This window comes from Tenrec ecaudatus, chromosome 12 (assembly GCF_050624435.1).
Source record: "Tenrec ecaudatus isolate mTenEca1 chromosome 12, mTenEca1.hap1, whole genome shotgun sequence".
Classification (NCBI taxonomy): Eukaryota; Metazoa; Chordata; class Mammalia; order Afrosoricida; family Tenrecidae; genus Tenrec; species Tenrec ecaudatus.
The window spans coordinates 116,288,335-116,307,379 of NC_134541.1; the positions used below are offsets into that span (position 1 = coordinate 116,288,335).

The 19,045-nt window shown below is 44.5% G+C and overlaps 1 protein-coding gene across 1 annotated transcript in view; it reads left to right on the top strand.

Moving 5' to 3' along the window:
* Positions 1-5,356, top strand: part of ACSM5 (acyl-CoA synthetase medium chain family member 5) — a 39,026-nt gene extending 33,670 nt beyond the window's left edge. The window contains exons 12-13 of the mRNA XM_075528358.1: positions 4,562-4,681; positions 5,273-5,356. Of these exons, the coding sequence (XP_075384473.1) occupies positions 4,562-4,681; positions 5,273-5,356 (204 nt within the window). The remainder of the gene's footprint in view (positions 1-4,561; positions 4,682-5,272) is intronic.
* Positions 5,357-19,045: the final 13,689 nt, after the last annotated feature.

Genomic DNA, 19,045 nt, shown 5'->3' on the forward strand with positions numbered 1-19,045 from the left:
ATGACATGATCCTATACATTGAAGACCCCCAAAACTCCACAGTTGGAATACTTACAGCAATAGAGGAATACGGAAGAGTAGCAGGATACAAGATCAATAAACAGAAGTCGGTAGGGTTTCTATACACATCGGACAGGGCCATGGAAGAGGCGATTAAGAGGGAAGTACCCTTCACAGTAGCCAAGAACAAACTGAAATACCTAGGAATATACTTAACAAAAAATACTAAAGACCTTTATAAGCATAATTATAAAACCCTATTACAGGAAACCAAAAGTGACCTTCACAAATGGATGAAGCTCCCCTGCTCATGGTTAGGTAGGCTGAACATAGTAAAGATGACAGTTCTTCCTAAAGCACTCTACAAGTTCAATGCTATACCAATCCAATTACCATCAACCTTCTTCAAAGAATTGGAAAAACTGACCACCAACTTCATATGGAGAGGGAAGAAACCCAGAATTAGCAGAGAACTCCTCAAGAAGAAGGACACAATTGGAGGACTCGCCCTACCTGATTTTAATGCCTACTACGCAGCTACAGTGGTCAAAACAGCATGGTACTGGCACAATGATAGACACTCAGACCAGTGGAAAAGAATAGAAAGCCCAGGAGTAAAATCATCAGCATATAGACAACTGATCTTCGACAAGGGTCCCAAAAACGTCAAGTGGGAAGCAGATGCCCTCTTTAATAAGTGGTGCTGGAAACAATGGATATCCACATGTAGAAAGTTGAAACAAGACGTCTACCTCACCCCATGCACAAGAATACACTCAAGGTGGATCACAGATCTAGAAGTCAAACCCCAAACCATCAGGACCATTAAGGAGGGAATCGGGACTAATCTCAGAGCACTGGCCCAGGGAGCACATAGGCTCACTGCAACAGGGAAGGGGACACACACAGGTGATCTGGAAATCGACAAATGGGATCTAATAAGAATAAAACACCTGTGCACCTCGAAAGACTTTGCCAAGAGGGTGACAAGGCAACCCACAGACTGGGAGAAGATTTTTAGTAATGACACGTCAGACAAAGGGCTCATTACTAAAATCTACAACACCATCATGACCTGCAAAAAGAGGAAAACAGTTAACCCCCTAAGGAAGTGGGCAAAAGAAATGAGAAGAACTTTCACTAGAGAGGAGATCAATATGGCCAATAAATATATGAGAAAGTGCTCGAAGTCCCTTGCCATAAGAGAAATGCAAATCAAAACAACCATGAGATACCACCTAACACCCCTGAGGCTAGCCCAGATCAGTAAATCAGAGAGCAACAAGTGTTGGAGGGGCTGTGGTGAAGTAGGAACCCTCCTCCACTGCTGGTGGTCGTGCAGATTTGTACAGACACTGTGGAAAGCAATCTGGCGATACCTAAAGAAAATGGAAATTGATCTACCTTACGACCCAGCCATCCCTCTACTGGGCATATACCCGGTTGAAGCAGCAAATAAAACACGACCAGTCATATGCGCTCCAATGTTTATTGCGGCACAATTCACAATAGCAAAGACTTGGAAACAGCCTAAGTTTCCATCGATAGACGAGTGGATTAGCAAACTTTGGCACATACACACAATGGAGTATTATGCAGCACTGAAAAGCACCGATGAGCACATGAAACACGTTATTTCATGGGAAGAGCTGGAAGGAATTATGTTAAGCGAGGTAAACCAGACCCAAAGGGACAGGTACAACATGAATCCCCTGAGATAAGTACAATCAGCATGACAGAAATGGGGCATTAATCCACCCAAGGGGAGGGTATGGTTTATATCTCCACAGGGAAAGTGGGACCAGACTTCAACCCAGTGTCACAAGGTGTGAATGCAATATCCCGGCGTGGAGGAGGGAACCGGTGGAGAGGTCTGGGAGGCTGGCCCCAGCACCATAAATTAAGTGGATTCCTGCCCCTCCCCCGAAAAGAATTTGTTCCAAAGGACGACATTGACTCTGCAGCTATGGAAGATGGACATATTTGATCAGAGCACACGGGAGCAGATGAAGGGGCAGGAAGAGAGAGTGGAGCACAGCCTGGCCCACCAGGCCGTGATGATGATGTTCCTGAGTAGAGCAGCCAGTCCACAGAGAGAACAACATGGCTGGCCCTACTATGAGACATGATGCCCCTCGGTGACTAATGGCGATACAGGGGACAGCACCGGAGACACAGTGTGGGAACTGCACCTGACCTGATCCCACCACACCGAGGCAAATCACTGGGGGAGTGCAGCGGAACAGCAAGGGAATGGAGTGGCAAGGTCCCCAGGGAATGCTGAAAGTGGACTTTGGGGCCAGGGCGTGGTGCCCCAACAGACTGGACTGGAAAACGCTCCTAAGGGCCAGCAAACGATCCCTGAACTAACTACAAGCTTTTCTCTTGTGAACTGTTTTGTTCTGTTCTTTGTCAGTGGTTTGTTTTTGTTGTTTTGTTGTCTGGTTGTATACGGTTGCTTTGCGTTCCTCTGTCTAGTTTTCGTGCATGTTAGTGACTCCACAGGTCTGTCTGAATAGGACAGGCTGGATGAACTATCTGGATGAAAAACAACGGGATCGACAGTTCCGGGGGGACTTGGGGTGGGGGGTAGTGGGGGTAAGGAAGTGGTGTTAACAAACCCAGGGACAAGGGAAAAACATGGGACCCCAAATGGTAGAGAAGGGGGAGTGGCAGGCCTGGTGGGAAATGATCAAGGGTAAGGTTGCTTAGAGAAGAGGTATACTCTAGCCCAGGTGGCGATGAAGCATGGTAGTAGGGCAGGAGGAAGGTTAAGGGAGATGGAGGAAAGAGCTAGGACTCAAAGGGCATTCATGGAGGTCTAGACAAAGACATGTACATGCAAATATATATAGGAGGATGGGGAAATAGATCTATGTGTCTATATTTATAGGTCAAGTATTAAGGTGGCGGAAGGACCTTGGGCCTCTACTCAAACACTCCCTAAATGCATGAATACCTTCTTTTATTAAATTGGAACTCTATGATGCTCACTCTCCCGACACAACGGCTGGAGCCAAAGTGGGTGAACAAGTAAATGTGGTGAAGAAAGCTGATGGTGCCCGGCTATCAAAATAGATAGTGACTGGGGTCTTAAAGGCTTGAAGATAAACAAGCGGCCATCTAGCTCAGAAGCAACAAAGTCCACATGGAAGAACACACCAGCCTGTGTGATCGAGTGGTCCCAAAGGGATCAGTTACCAGGCATCAAAGAACAAAAAATCATACCATTGACTGCACACCTCCATGATAGGATCGCTGAAGACAAATGGGTGCATAAGCAAATGTGGTGAAGAAAGCTGATGGTGCCCGGCTATCAAAAGACATAGTGTCTGGGGTCTTAAAGGCTTGAAGGTGAACAAGCGGCCATCTAGCTCAGAAGCAAATAAGCCCACATGGAAGAAGCACACCGGCCAGTGCGATCACGAGATGCCCAAGGGACCAGATATAAGGCATCATGCAAAAAAAAAAAAAAAGATATAAGTGTGTGTATGTATGTGTATATATGTGTATATGTATATATGTATGTGTATATATGTATATATATCATATTAAATAAAGGGGGAAGTGCAGAGTGGAGACCCAAGGCCCAAGTGTCGGCCAATGGAGATCCCCTCATAGAGGGGTTTAGGAAAGGAGATGGGTTAATTAGGGGGTGAGGTAGTATCGATGAAGAACACAGCTTTCCCCCAGATCCTGGATGCTTCCTCCCCCCAACTACCATGATCCGAATTCTACCTTGCAGGGCTGGATAGGACAGAGGCTGTACACTGGTACATATGAGGGTTGGAGGTACAGGGAATCCAGGGTGGATGATACCTTCAGGACCAAGGGTGGGAGGGACCATGCTGGGAGAGTGGAGGGTGAGTGGGTTGGAAAGGGGGAACTGATTACAAGGATCCACATGTGACCTCTTCCCTGGGAGAGGGACAGCAGAGAAGGGGGGAAGGGAGACTCCGGATAGGGCAAGATATGACAAAATAACGAGGTATAAATTACCAAGGGCATATGAGGGAGGGGGGAATGGGGAGGGAGGGGGGGAAAAAAGAGGACCTGATGCAAGGGGCTTAAGTGGAGAGCAAATGCCTTGAGAATGATTGGGGCAGGGAATGTATGGATGTGCTTTATACAATTGATGTATGTATATGTATGGATTGTGGTAAGAGTTGTTTGAGTCCCTAATAAAATGTAAAAAAAGAAAAGAGGAGAAAAAAATGATTAGGGCAAAGACTGTACAGATGTGCTTTATACAATTGATGTATGTATATGTATGAACTGTGAAAAGAATTGTATCAGCCCCAATAAATTGTTAAAATAAAAAAAAAAGAAAGAAAAACAAGTTTGAAAGTTGAAAATTTTCATGTAACTGAATGCCAACCAGTGAGCTTAAAATTCTATCCATTAACTATATCACAATTATAATCCCCTTTTAATATTAAAGGCATATGTATACTAAATTTCTAAATTTTTACTTATGCTGAAATAAATATAGTTTTATTAAAAAAAAAAAAGAAAGCTCTGTCATGCAAGGCCTGATCCTTCTCTTTTCCCTCTTGGGTAGGTGGTGAAGGCATTTATAGTCCTTTCTCCAGGCTACACTTCTTGTGCTCCAGAAGAACTGATCCAGGAACTCCAGGAACATGTGAAAAGAGTGACAGCTCCATATAAATACCCCAGGAAGGTAAGCATCTGGGAGCAGATCTTGGCCAGCAGGAGCTGGGAAAGCAGCGCTCAGCACCAGGCCCTGTCCCAGGAACTGGGGAAGTGAAACACACTTGCTTTTCAAACCTTCCCTATTCCTCCCTCCCCAAAGCACCAAAAAGTGACGTAAACCAGATTCGGGGGACTGGTAGTTGAACTGTACTTGGAAAGACTGTGTTCTCCAGGCTCTCCCTGTTTGGAGAGCATCCTACATTGTGTTTTCCCAATGAAGTGACTGAACCCAAACAAACAAAAACAAGTTCATTGCCATAGAGTCGGTGCTGACTCATGGCAAGCCTATGGGATGGGACAGAGCTGCTCTTGTGAGTTTCCAAAACTCTAACTCACTAAGGGAAAAGAAAGCCTCATTTTTCTCCCTCAGAGCAGCTGATGGTTTTGAACTGCTGGCCTTGTGGCTAGAAGCCCAATGCATTCCCACTGTGCCACCAAGATTCTCTCATGAAGTGGCCGATGGGGAATCATTCTTTTAAGACAAAAGTCTTTCTAATAATGACACCTTAAGAGTATGCTTATTTTATTTGTTTATTGGTTGTTGTTTGCTTGTCCCTAGGTGGCCTTTGTCTCAGAACTGCCAAAGACAGTTTCTGGAAAGATCCAAAGGAGTAAATTGCGAAATCAAGAGTGGGGAAGATGAGGTGCAACTCCAGAGAGACCCCAGAGGCCCCTAAAAGTTCCAAGAGGGATTGGTGGGATCACTGGTTGGTCTCCTGCTTGAAGCATCTTCCTCTCAATCCTGTGGACACAGAGACTTTCAGCTTCCAATTGGGGATCTCCAGAATCACGGAATTATCCTGGAAGCAAACAGAAGAAAATTGCTGATCCAGAGTACATGGCCACATCTGGTCTAGTGACTGCTTGGCGCCTCCTCTCTCTGGAGGCACATTGAACATGTCCTCACTGGCCCTATTTAATAAGGACTCCCTGCTGTCCCTCTGTACCATAGGTTACCATAAATGCTGGATTCTTGGGATCTTATGCACTGCTAGTAGAAATATAAGAGTTGGGATTTTTTTTGGTGAAGCCCTTTGGTGATATAATCCTGGGGCATGGTCATACCTTTAGCCCAGAAATTCCATCTTTGGAAAGCACTACAGGGAAGGAATTAAAAATGCAGAAAGGTTTGAGGCACAACCTCAAAGCAGTGCTTAGACCTCTGAAAAAGGGGTGGGGTAAATGAGTAACTAAATTGTAGTATATTAATTCAATAACATTATGTACCACTAAAATATTTCAGGGGAAATTATTGTCCCTTGGGGAAGGCATACACTATGCTCATTTTGAAAACCAGAATAGAAACTCTACATCCATCCTGGTGAACCATAGCTCTGGAAAATAAGGGGGAAAAACTGTAACTGAAAAAATGACGGAAAGATTATAAAAAACAAAACAATGTTAGCTGTAATTCTCCTGTGACTGAGGAAGTAAAAAAAGGTAAATGAGATTTTTCCTCTTTATTTTTGTTTTCTAATTTTTTTACTTTAGTATAGAAAATAATACTTCAAATAAAGAATCCCCTAATATCACCCCCTGCCTCACATCCAGCTCTTACTCCACCCACCAACACCAACACCACCAACACTACCAATACAAATGCTGGTGTGTCATGTCTTAGCCAGGAGGGGCACAGACTTGAAGCCTCAGCCAAGGCCCTGAAACTTGAAGGAATGGCTCTGGTCAGCCCTTTGGGAAAGAAGCAAATGAAACTCGGGGAGACTCAAATCCCTTCACTCAGCCTGCAGTACCTTCACTTAGTCACCAATAAATATTCATAGAGCACCTGCTCTGTACTGGGCTCTGGAAATGCAGTGATGAGCAAACACCAGAATGGCCATCACCATAATGGACGATCTCACCTCGAACTATGGGAATGTTGGCATTACCCATCTAATAATAAGACAAATAAATGCACGACTGTGGACATGCCATGAAAGAAAGAATATGATTAAATTAAAGATCGAGGATGATGGAGGGGCGGGGCGACTTGAGATAGCAGAGGAACCTTCCATAAGGAAGTCTCAGGTGGTGAGCTGGGATCACAGGCAAAGCAGAAGTAAATGAAGGAACCAGATAGTGGACAAACTCTCTGGATGAAGGATACAGCAGGGACCTTTAAGGTAGGAGGGGAAGGTAGATGCACAGTCGCACTCTCAGAACAGCCCACACTCATAAACTACTAGCGTCATCAAGGCAAACTTGTGTGAACCATTGCCTGATTTAAATCCCTCTCTATGTACAGACACACATACAAGCATCATGGGCTTGGCTTACCCAGAGAACCCAGTCTAACCGAGCTGCTATCACAGACCTAGAAAGCAAGCCCAAGAGGACCAGCTCTAAAGCCCACAGCCCCACACCAGAGCTGGAGGGAAGTCTGATTTAGGAGTGTTGTCTTTCTTCTAGGGGTACAGAAAGCCACCAGCAGTTTTCAGCGGGGAAAGATCCTCTTAAAATCTCCATAATCCTTTAAGAATGAAACAACCAAACTCCTGTGTAGGACTCCCTGTTCTCTGTGCTCTCTGTCTTGATGGCATTCCTGGACAACCCCAGTACTCTTTTAAAGGGGGAGGATCCAGGTTTGCTCTTGACTGCTAATCTGAAGGTGAGTAGTTCAAACCCACCCAGCAGCAACATGGGAGAAAGGCCAAGGAAACCCTTTGGAGCGGTTCTACACCGTCACATGTGGAGTTGCCTGGAGTCACAGTCAATTGACTGCAGTGGATTTGGTTTACCCCACGGTTAAACAGGAGGTTCAGGCAGGAGCAAGGAAAGCTTGTGGGCCCTGACTCCCTCCCTCACATGACTGGAGCACTGGGATTGGCTGGTTGCAATCATCTGAAGTCTACACTCCTATCTCACAGCCCTCATGCCCATACAAAGACATAGACACACACATGCAACAAACTCACATGCACATGCAAAGTCTCTCACACACAGAGATAGATTTACATAACAGCTATACACACAATCACACACACATGTCATGTGTATCCATACACCACCACATTCACACACAGCCTGTCACCATCACACCCACTATTTCACATTCTTCATAGCCCTGGTTCCTCCAATCAATAGATACCATGTGCTTACTGTGTGCTAGATGCCATTTTAAGTTATTAGGGAAAATTGAATAAAGCAGGTAAAAGTCTGCCCTCAAGTAGCTTAGGTGCTAATGAAGAAACTAGAGGCAATGAGAAAATAAAATGAAAATAGCAAGGAAAGTACACACAAAGTTAGGAGGTGATGACATTCAACGAAAACACACCTATATACGCGAGTATAAGCTGAGTTTTTCAGCCCATGTTTAATGCAGTTTTTGTGGTAAAATTAGGTGCCTTGGCTGATATTCAGGTTGGTTGATACTCGAGTATAAACGGTAGTTTCTGGTTAGAGGCAATGGGAGTAAAGTCAAGTTGGAGGCGGTAAAGGCAGGTGACATTGAGACAGAGATAAAAATATTTGGCAAAACCTTGAAAGAGGAGAGAGAGCTGTCCATGGAAATAGCTGGAAAGAGAGTTCGGAGAAGAGGGAGTGGCAAGGGCACAGGTCCTATGGAGGGGGGTACCTTCAAAGGACAGCAAGAGGCCAGGTAAGTGATTGAAAGAGGAGTGGATGCCAAGGCAGGAAGGGGTGGGTGGCAGATCGTAGGCCTTGTGTGGCATGCACAGACTTGACACTTCCTGCGCTCAGACTTGGAATCCAACCACAGTGCTCTGAGCAAAGAGGCATGACGTGCTCTAGTCCACCTTAAAAGTATCTGAAAAGAGCTTCTTGACCATTTTACATGTTTGTTGTGTCCCTCGCCTACAACTGAGAGACATCTATCTCCATCACTTCTGTGACCACTGCAGGGCAATCCTCAACAACTATTTGTTGGCTGACAGGAACCAGTATTTCCAGGAACAGAGCATTCCCTGGCTTATCTTAGGAATGTGGTTCTAGGAACTCTCAAGTCAAAGAAATCTGCGGGACCTTTTGCCAAGAGGACAGATAGCTTTTTCTTGGGTTTCCATTTGGGAACCTTGATTGCTGTTCCCCGGACCCTGCCCCCCAAATTGCTGTGTCCACGTGATCATCAGGAAGAGCAAATGGCCCTCAGAGTCTCAGGCATGCAAATGTGGGAACCCAAGCTCCCAAAAGCCCCTCCAAGTCACCCATTCAAAGTTGAAATCTCGGTGATATATCGACTCAATGCCAAAAACACTGGTGGTGTAGTGGGTAGCACATTGGGCTAATAACCGCAAGGTCAACAGTTTGAAAACATCAGCCAATCCCATAGGGGCAGCTCGACTCTGTCCTATAGGGCCACTATCACTCTCTCCTATAGGGTCACTATCACTGTCCTATAGGGTCATTATGAGTAGAATTGACTCGATGGCAGTGAGTTTTGTTGTTGTTCACTCCAGGCCATGGTTTTTTTTTAAGTTTTATTTATTAACTTTTTGAATAAAGATCTCTTTTCACATATTTCAAAGTGCAAATGACCTAGCCTCCCCTCTCCCGAAACAACATAGGCTACCAGTTGCAAGTATGTCATTCTAGAACCATTCTAAACGCCTCCATGTCCCAGGATTTGCCAAGCATTATGAAATGCAATCCTCAAGAAGTGAGACCTAGGATTAGCCCGTATTTTCCTGATGAGAAAGCAAAGCCTTCAAGTAGGAGGAAGATAACTTTCGGAACAGCCCACAGCTCCACCGCGGAGTAACCCGGATTCAAACCCAGACTGTGGTCATGGGTCATGAATGAGGTCGATAACTGTGAAAGCTGAAAAACAACATGGCAGAAGAAAGCCCAGATCTAGTCTTAGGAGAGAATTGGGTTAGGCACTGACAGCAGCAGTCATGGCTGGGTGGGGTGAAGCCTATGCACCCCTCCCCCCCCCACACACACAGTCCAGGGGAGACAATATGGCAGAGGTGATATTGTTATCTTGTTATCTCTGATATTCTCCCAAGATGGGCCACGGAGAGTTTAAATGGGCAGAAAAAAACAGAGGAAGAGGTAATCGCCTCTGGACTCTCAGAAGAGCACCAAGCACTGAGGTAAATTCTCATTTGAGTTAGGGCTTGCACTGCTAACCTCAAGGCTAGCGGTTCAGTGCCACTAAGCCGCTCCTCAAGAGAAAGAGGGAACTGTCTACTATCATAAGGGTTTACAGCCTTGGAACCCCTCTATAGGGCTGCTGCCGCAGTCCAGCTGCAGCAAGGTCCAGGGGTCCCTCAAGGTGGGTCACGGCATCAGGGAGCGGGAGACAGAAACCACACGACTCAAAGGTTGTGGGTGACTGTTCCAATTTTATTCATGCAAAGCTTCAACTTACATATTCTTTTTCTTGGCTTAAAGCTTATGGCCTGATATCATATGTCAGGAAATTCTCAGGCCACAGGACCATGACAAGTTACATAAATCACATCATGATTCTTGGTTAAAAATTAGTACATCTTGAAACTAAAACTGTCTCAACCACAAGGGTGATAGACATAAACCTTCTAACAATAACTGAGCACACTTCATCCAACTAGGGCGCATTGTTCTAACTATGAAAACAAAAAAGCATTAATGCATTTCATTATCAATCACAAAAATTACTTGAAAGACTTTTGCTGTTCTTTCTGTTCCTTCTTAGGCTGTTCCTCTAGGGCTTTCATTTCTTGTTCTTTCTTTTCCACTAAGTTCCCATAAATTAAACCCCCAAAAGTCTTTCTGTACCAAGGCATGAGTTGCCTCACAATAGGTAGCTTTGCTTCAGTGGACTTCAAACACCAGGGGGGCCCTCCTCTTGCTAACCATTCCATAAAACTTAGACTACTAAAAGGAATTTGTACACCTTCTTTGTTAACTATTCTTATGCCGTTTTCATTACAAGCTCCTGTATAAGATAAATCAGGGTCAGGAACTCTATTTCTCTTTAGGTTATTTTCTGGAGGGGGATACCATATTCCACCCCCTTTGCGGTAACCAATATAAGGAGGGGGAAAAACCATGGGAAGAGGATGATAAACTTTTTTAGTGTCTCGCACAAAAGCTTCCAAACGAGCCTCTGAAATTTCCGTGGGTTTCGATTGCAATAGCTCAGCCTGCTCAAGATCTAACATACATTCCTTAAGGGGGGTTTCTGGCTTCCAGTTTCTAGTTTTATTATACGATACGCTATGCACGCGCAGTCAGGACATGGATCTTTCAAAGCCGTGGGAAGGGGAGTAACCTCAACTTCTGGGGAATATTCCTCAGTTGACATCAGTTGTTTCCTAAAAGGGGAAGTGATCAAAATTATCGGGAACTAGGGAGCAGCTACAATTATAAATAATGATATCAGGCCAATAATTGCAAAGGGTTCATGGAAGAGACTTCCTTGGTGGAGCCTTCTTTGAATGTTCCTCCTCCATGCATTGACTGTGTCAGGGGCCATGGTTGGAAGTGGTCTTGGCAGGTTGCTGTAACTGAAAATTGGTTCTATGAAAGTGAGTTTGTTATGTTGTTGTTGTGTTTAGCTCCTTCAGAAAGTATCTCCCCTCCCTTTCCAAGTAGATACAACTAGTTATTAAAATTCTTAAAGTAAAATTCTCCCTAAGGGAGACAGGTGCATTCGTCTATAAGCAGGTGAGTTCTCCGATAAGATTTCCATCTGTCTACCAGAGGAAAGGGAAAAGAGGGAAAGAGGGAATTGTGAAGATCATGTAGGACCTTATATGACATTGCAAAATCTCTGATGTTTATTTTTCATGAAACTGTAATCCACTGCTAGGTGGATCACAATTTATTTGTCAATTCAAGGGGTCTGCTCCCTTCTCCTATATGACAAATGGGATAGAAAAATAAAAGGGGGGTTGGGAAAGAGGGGAGCATCAAACAGCAACAGTAAGAGAGATTTAGAGTAAACATTGGGGAGAAGTTCCTGGAAAAAAATTAAGAGGCACATGACTAAGTGATTGATTCTGCACCATTCAGAAATGCCCATGGCAGGGGTATTTAAGAAAGAACAGATGCTGTGAAGGATTCCAGGGAAACTGGGTGACCGAAACAGTTGCTGCTCCTCATAAATAAGATTTTCAAGCCCGGTTGTTTCTAGGATTGGCCCAGAGAAAGGGGAAAGACAGACAGAGAGAGAGAGAGAGAGAGAGAGAGAGAGAGAGAGAGAGAGAGAGAGAGAGAGAGAGAGAGAGAGAGAGAACCCAAAATGCTTCATAGGGCCTGTCAGATGGTGTCCAAGCTCTCAGAATCCTCAAGCCCCTCTGGCTCCTCCCATTTCACCCCAGTGTGAATTTCCATCACTTTTTGTCCAAGCGATAAACCATTGCCGGGTACCTGGAAGCCCTATCTCACCCCTGTCCTGTGGGTCTCTATTGCTGAGGTTTGTGTCTCTAACAGAGATGGGTATTTAAGGAGCCACCGTCGCATATCCACACTGGAAGGAAATGTTGCCAAGTCCGATGCCATCCTCGCTGTCTTGAGTCTAGTGCTGCAGCCCCCTGTATTAATCCATCATATTGGTCTTTCTGAGGTGGAGAGGGACAGTTCATTCAACACAGAATATAGACCTGCCCAGGAGAACAGGAGAGCAAGCTGTATGGTGTCTCTGTCATTAAGGAATCCCAGATGGCTTTGTATTGGTCTGGGTAGACTAGAGAAATAAAATCCAAGGAGACTTGTATGTGTATAAGAAAGAGCTTTATATCAAAGAGTAATTGTATGTTATGAAAACATACCAGCACAACTCTGATATTAGGCCATATGACCATATACCAGTCTATAGATTCCTCTTCAGACTCACGCAAGACATGCAATGATGCCGAATACAAGAAGATCACAGGCCGGTGGGTGGAAAGTCTTGTGGATCCAGTGGTGGTGGAAGCATCTCAGCACTGACGTGGGTCTCCATGTGGCTCCTCCAGCTTCAGGGCTCTGACTCCATTAGTGTGTCTCTATGTGTCTTGTCAGCAGGGAAAAAAAGCAGAGAGAGAGTGTTTCCCACCTCCAGGGAGAAAGACAGGATTTCCCCGAATCCTCAAGAGAAAGAAGGCCATGCCCACATTATTGGCTATGACCTGATCGACAGGCTAGACTCCACACCTTCACAAGTTGAGAGGAGATGATATAAGTGTCACAGCTTGTAATGTCAGTCAGCAGTCCTTATCAAGATGATGCCCCTGGAGCCCTGAGCTTCAAAGGAAACAATCAAGATGAGGGTCAAATACCAGCTGGAAGAAGAAGCTTTCCAGCTACTCTCTAGGCTGGCAGGTACTCCTTCCAGGGCCATTCACCATGTCCCCAACTGTCTTCTAGACCAGCTGGAGTGGATACCCTGCCCCTGTGGTCTTCTCTGTCTCATCCATTTTGTTCACTTTGTTTTCATATTCCTTTCACTCACCCTCATTTATTCTTTTCTTTCTAATTTCACTTTTTGCCTTCCTTTCTTTTTCTTTATCCTTTCTATTTATAATTCAACTATGCTTCTTCTCTTCTCTTTCCCCCCTACCTTGATTTCTTCTTCTTCTTTCTTTAATCTCTACATCCCTCCTTATTTTTTTCTTTCCTAAGTAGTATTTGTCACTTTTTGTTTCTTCTTATTTTATGTGTGTTGCTGTTTGTTATCCCACCAGAAAAGAGACAGTCATTAGGCTTATGATGCCCAGACACACCCACATCTCCTACAGCCCCACCCACTGAGGAAGGGCCACCTGATCAACTACAGACATTGACCAGTTCCTAAACTAGCTGATCAACTATGGGCATTGACCAATTCCTGCATCATGTGATCAACTGTAGACATTGTACTAAGTGGTGCCCTAGCAATTACTTTGGAAGGAATCACATTAGAAGGGAATTCATTAGAACCCGTTCTCCTAGAGACAATGGGAGATAGCTGTTGAACAAAACTCAAAAGCATAGACTAGGTCAGGCTTACTGGTAAGACAGATGTGGGATACAGAAAAGTTTCTCCCCAGGTTGTCATGCTGCTTGCTAAGACAGCTGTTTAGAAGGTATTCTCCCTGAGGGTATCAGCCACCTAGAGCAATCAGACACTATTGTCTGTCCCACCAGAGGTGGGGCTCACTCCCTGCTGATAAGGGCAGTGGATTGCATTCCTGAAAGAAAGCCAAAGGACTAGGTCAAGCCAACTCAAGGAGGACCAAGGTTAGGCTGCCATCTTGAATCTAGGACCCGCCCATGTTGTCACATGTGTACCCCCAGAACCTCCCCCTTCCTATTGTGCGTACAACCCTAGCACCTCCCCTTCCTGTCACATGTATGCCTTCCTGTTATGATGTGGTTGCCTATAATCGGAAGGGCTTACATGGCCCCCTAAGGTTATATAAGCTGTGATTTGAAATATACATCTCCCTCTCCTTCCTCTCTCTGCGAAGACCTAGCTGCTGAGATCATGGCCATCCCGGATATGAGCAGCTACTCTGAAATGTGTCTGACTCCTTTATTTTATCTTCTCTCCTACCTATCTCTCCTATCTTCTATGACTTTACTATAATCATTATATATCATCACTGTACAGTTTTACCCATGAAACCTATGATTGTTAGAGGCTGGTTTTCTCTAACAGATAGACACTGGCAAAACCCTTGAGACAATGACCTTTAGTCAGCCTTGTGCCCTTGAACTGAACTCGCCACTGCAATACACTGCATGGGGGGGGGGCGGGTTTGGCATATGCGACCTCCCGTGGCTTCCCTATTGCCCCAAGGCAGGCATCAGACATGCCATCACCTCCAATTCCCCTTACCTACTCAGACCCCAACCATTTCTCCTATATCACCTTACTTCTGTGCTGGGTTCAAACATTCATTTCAATGACCACACAGAACTCATAGACAAACTCACAATTTTGTGGGTTTAAGTAAGCAGTCATCGAACCACAACAACACTTCTCCTCAGCCAGCAGCCAAGCCGCTCTCCAATCCTCAGTCTCTTGGCCATGTAGCCCCTAAGCCTTCACCTCTGTGGATCAGCAAACCCCTTTCACTCTATCTCACAGTCCCATAGTCTGCTCCTCTGTTGTTTTGTGTCATGATTTCCTTGTCTTGCCTTATAGTCTCACCCAGGTTCATTGGCTCTGCCCCAGAGTCTCCCTGCCACTGTCTCTAGGGCCTCTGTTCTTGGCCTGTGCCACTTTAGACAAAGATCTTGAACAGGTTGTTCCCAGGGCCCCGGGAATTCTCTGTGTGTCCTGATTCTGAGATGGTGCTGATACAGTGGCAGCATCTGCCCTGGGACAAAGTGCAGAAGGCAGGAAGAGTTGGGAAAGAAGAAGGAACAGAAGCTGGGGTGAGAGATATGATCTCTCATGATGGAAACAGCAAGCATGGTCATGAAGCATGACGTGTAGGAATTGTTCAATGGAAAATGAATTCCGTCTGTAAACCTCTATCCAATTCACAATAAAATGTTGTTTGTTTGTTTGTTTGTTTTAAGTAGTGGCTGTTCAGTTTATAATAGCAAGAAGCTGAAAATAGCCTAAATTCACATCAGTAGATTTGATTAACCTCCCTGGTGGTATAATTATGTAAGTAATTTTGTACCCAAAGCGGTACATTGTTTTGCATAAAATTTGTTGTTTTATATTGTAGGCCTGTAATTCTTAAGAAATCACTCGTTTTAATTTCTCTAGTAGACATTCCAGGTATGATCAACTTTAATACACAGTTAACATTTACCCTGAGCCACACTCGGGATTACCGCCAGGGATTAAAAAACAAAAACCCTCTGGTATAAACACACAGTGGAATACTACACATCCCTATAAAAACAGCACTGGAACTATGAAACACCTCAAGACATGGAGGGAACTGGAAAACATTATGCCGAGTGAAGTTAGTCAATCACAAAAGGACACATACTCTACGCGTCCACTGCTACAGAAACAAGCATCAGAAGGGCACAAGCTCAGGCTTATAGGACATCCAATCGACTGGCCAGGGGGACCAGACAGCCTGGGAGAGAACCTGACTGTTGCCAATGAACCAGGCACCATATGCTCTAGGTAAGTATTTTGAAGGTCACCTTGTCAGAGGACGCCTCATGTCTGCTGGGATCAAATAGTCAAGGGAGAGGAAGGGGCTGTTGTCTACGGAGTGGCTGCCATGTAAATTTATGATGAAGTTCTCCCCCACTCCAACCCCCAGTGACAGGTAAACAGCCGTATCAGAGGGGTGCGGCATACTGATAGGAAAAACAATGCAGCAAAAGGGGCATGGAAGCAAACACATCTGGAACACAAATGCGTGTCTCTTGGTAGGAGAAGGGAGAGGACAGTGTGAGAGTTACATAATCTCATGTCAACTTGAGGATATTAAGAGTGAATGGGGTGGAGTCTGACCTGTCAATCAGGTCACAGCCTGATGGTGCCTCCTTGTGGGCATGACCTTCTCATGAGGATTCTTGGAACTTCCTCTCTTTCCCCCTTGAGGTGGGCCACTCACTCTCTCTCTATTTCATCTTCCTAAGGCAAGACAGAGTGCTGCAGGAGACATGTGGAGATTAGGCACTGAGATGCTTCCACCACTACTGGATCCATAAGACTTTTCACCCACTGGCCTGTGATCTGCCTGCATTCGGCATCATTGCATGAGCTCTGTGAATCTGAAGAGGAATTTGTGGGCTAGTCTCAGACATATAGGTTAATATCAGACTTATGGGCTTGATCTGGACTGGGCTAGGGTGTTTTCTCAATATACAACTGCTCTTTGACATAAAGTTCTCTCTTACACACATGTGTCAAAGAATTTGTTTCTCTAGTTAACCATGACTAACTGACCAGCCTCCAGTTGTAGGGGGAAAAAAATGCCTGAAAATGCTTTTAGGGACCCTGGCAGGGGTGGGGGTAGTGTCTTTGGTGGTATTCACCAAATGGGCACATTGACCCAGGCGTCAGGGTGCATCCTGGGGATGCAGGCCAGGTGCTATGGAATTCTGGGACACTGAATCCTAGATTTTCAAGATTCACAGTATGCTCCAAAGGCTACATCAGTGAGATCCGATGCAGAAACTCCACTGGGTGGATGGGATTCTACCTCAGACACATTTGTAACAGAGCAGAGGCAACTGTACCAAGATTGTTTAACTGTTGGTAGGCAGACAAACATGGCCTTGCTACATCAATGCCCGGTATGCTGTATTAAGCTATGTAGTACTACAACAAACCTGTTGATGACTTTCTCAGTGATTATTATTGTAAGTTCCCCTGACAATTAATCCCCATTGTGTAAATAGTGTCCAGTCACAAAAAGATTGATTCTGCACAAGTAAGTAATCCAGGTACTGTGATATGGAGTTAGCCTACATTGGTCCAATCTCTCTCTCTCTCAACAGGGCTTTAAAAAAATTAGAACCAGGAGTTAATCATAGACAAAATTAATGGAAGACTATTATGCTCCAGGGGAGATGATCATAAGAGTCTCTACCATAAATTAACAAGTAGATCTTGTAAAGGAACCAAAGGCAGATTAACAAACAAACAAAAAAGCATAGATCCAGGAATGGGTTTGGGGCACTCCCTAGATCCTAGCTCCAACTAAAGAACAATTCGTTCTTACATCATGGCCCTGCTAGATACCCGCCCTCAGAAAAGGAACACAGAAGACAGGGGCGCTGTGGCGAAACGTGGCAAAGAAATTAGATGGTGCCCAGCTATCAGATAAAGTAGCATCTGGGGTCTTTAAGGCTTGTCTCCAAATAAGCAGTCATCTAAATGAGGTGTCAACTAAGTCCACATGGAAGAAGCACACCATCATCAGTCACCAAAGGATTGTAAATTATATAACCCGAAGTTGAAGGGGGATTAGTATCAGAGCCTAAATTGTGAGAATTCGGTTCACAGGGAGCTATGGATGACAGTGGGAGGTCAAGAGATGTTGGTGGAACTACATAGGGAATACGATCTCCCTCTATCCATCACTGGGGGATGGGAAGAAAGTGGTTACTGAACAGAGGGCATGCGAGAGATGAGTGCAGATCAAAAGGATAAACGTGACTTGAACAGGTAAAAATTGTCAGTTGATCCCGCCCCCCCCCCTTTCCGATGCATGCTGAATCTGCTCTGGTTTTCAGCATTTTCTGTCTTTTGGGGAGTTTGTTTTGTTTATGTTTGTTCAAATTAAAGTTCATCGTAGAGGTGTTATGTCATTGGGGGTCATGCTCTTGAAGTTGTGTTATGTCTCTCAGTATACGAAACCCAGGATTGATGAACCTATGCAGACAGCAAGTAGAATGAGGGTTTCAGGGGAATACAGTGTTGGGAGGAGGCACAGTAAAAGAGAGACAATGTCAAGGAGTCCAGGAAGAAAAAGAATGTTAGGAAAATGATTGTGGTAGCAATTGTACAATACTGCTTGATATGATTGAACTATGGAGTGATATGTATTAACTCCCAATTAATAATACATTATTAAAAATATATAAAGTAGTGGCTGTTGTATAACATGCTAAATAAAAATGTTGAACAGCATTTAATGAGTAATGATGTAAAATAAAGCAATGGTTATCCTTGAAGTATTTTGAGGGGAGCAATGAATTCAACCACTATGCACTTTTAAAATTAAATACTTTTATTGGGGCCTCTTCCATCTCTTATCACAATCCATACATTCATCCATTGTATCAAGCACATTTGCACATATGCTGCCATCATCATTTTCAAAGCATTCTCTTCCCACTTGAGCCCCTGATATGTGCATTTTAAATGATTGCTCTGGTGGCTGGATGGTGGATGTACTAATGGGAATATGAGAAACACTAAGAAAAAGAATTCCTTCTTTTGGGAACTCGGTGACTTTAGTAACTGAGTCAGAGTTAAGGGAAAGAAGCACTGAAGCGTGACTTCTAGGTTTTTGATTATGTGCATTGGGTAGATGTTCATACTTTTGGATAGGAACTGGGTTGCAGCAGAAGGCACTGAGCTCCCACGGTGTTGCGGTGAAATAAAGGTCGGTGCTTACAGTCCACCTAGAGGTACCTCAGAAGAAAGAAGAAAGACCTAGCAATCTATTTACAAACAAGTAGCCTTTGAAAACGCTTGGGAGTAGTTCCACCACATGTGCTCATCAAAGGCAAAATTGACTATGGTCAATGGTTTGGATTTTTTGGCTTGTTTGTTTTTAAAATGTAATGTGGTTTTTTGGTGCCCTCTGGTCATTTCCAACTCACAGCGATTCTATACACAAGAGAACAAAACGCTGCCTGATCCTGCATCATCCTCACAATTGTTCCTGTGTCTGAGCACATTGTTGCAGTCACAGTGTCCATCCATCTTTTCGAAGGCCTTCCTCTGTTTTACTGCCCCTCTTGTTACCTAGTATGACATCCTTCTCCA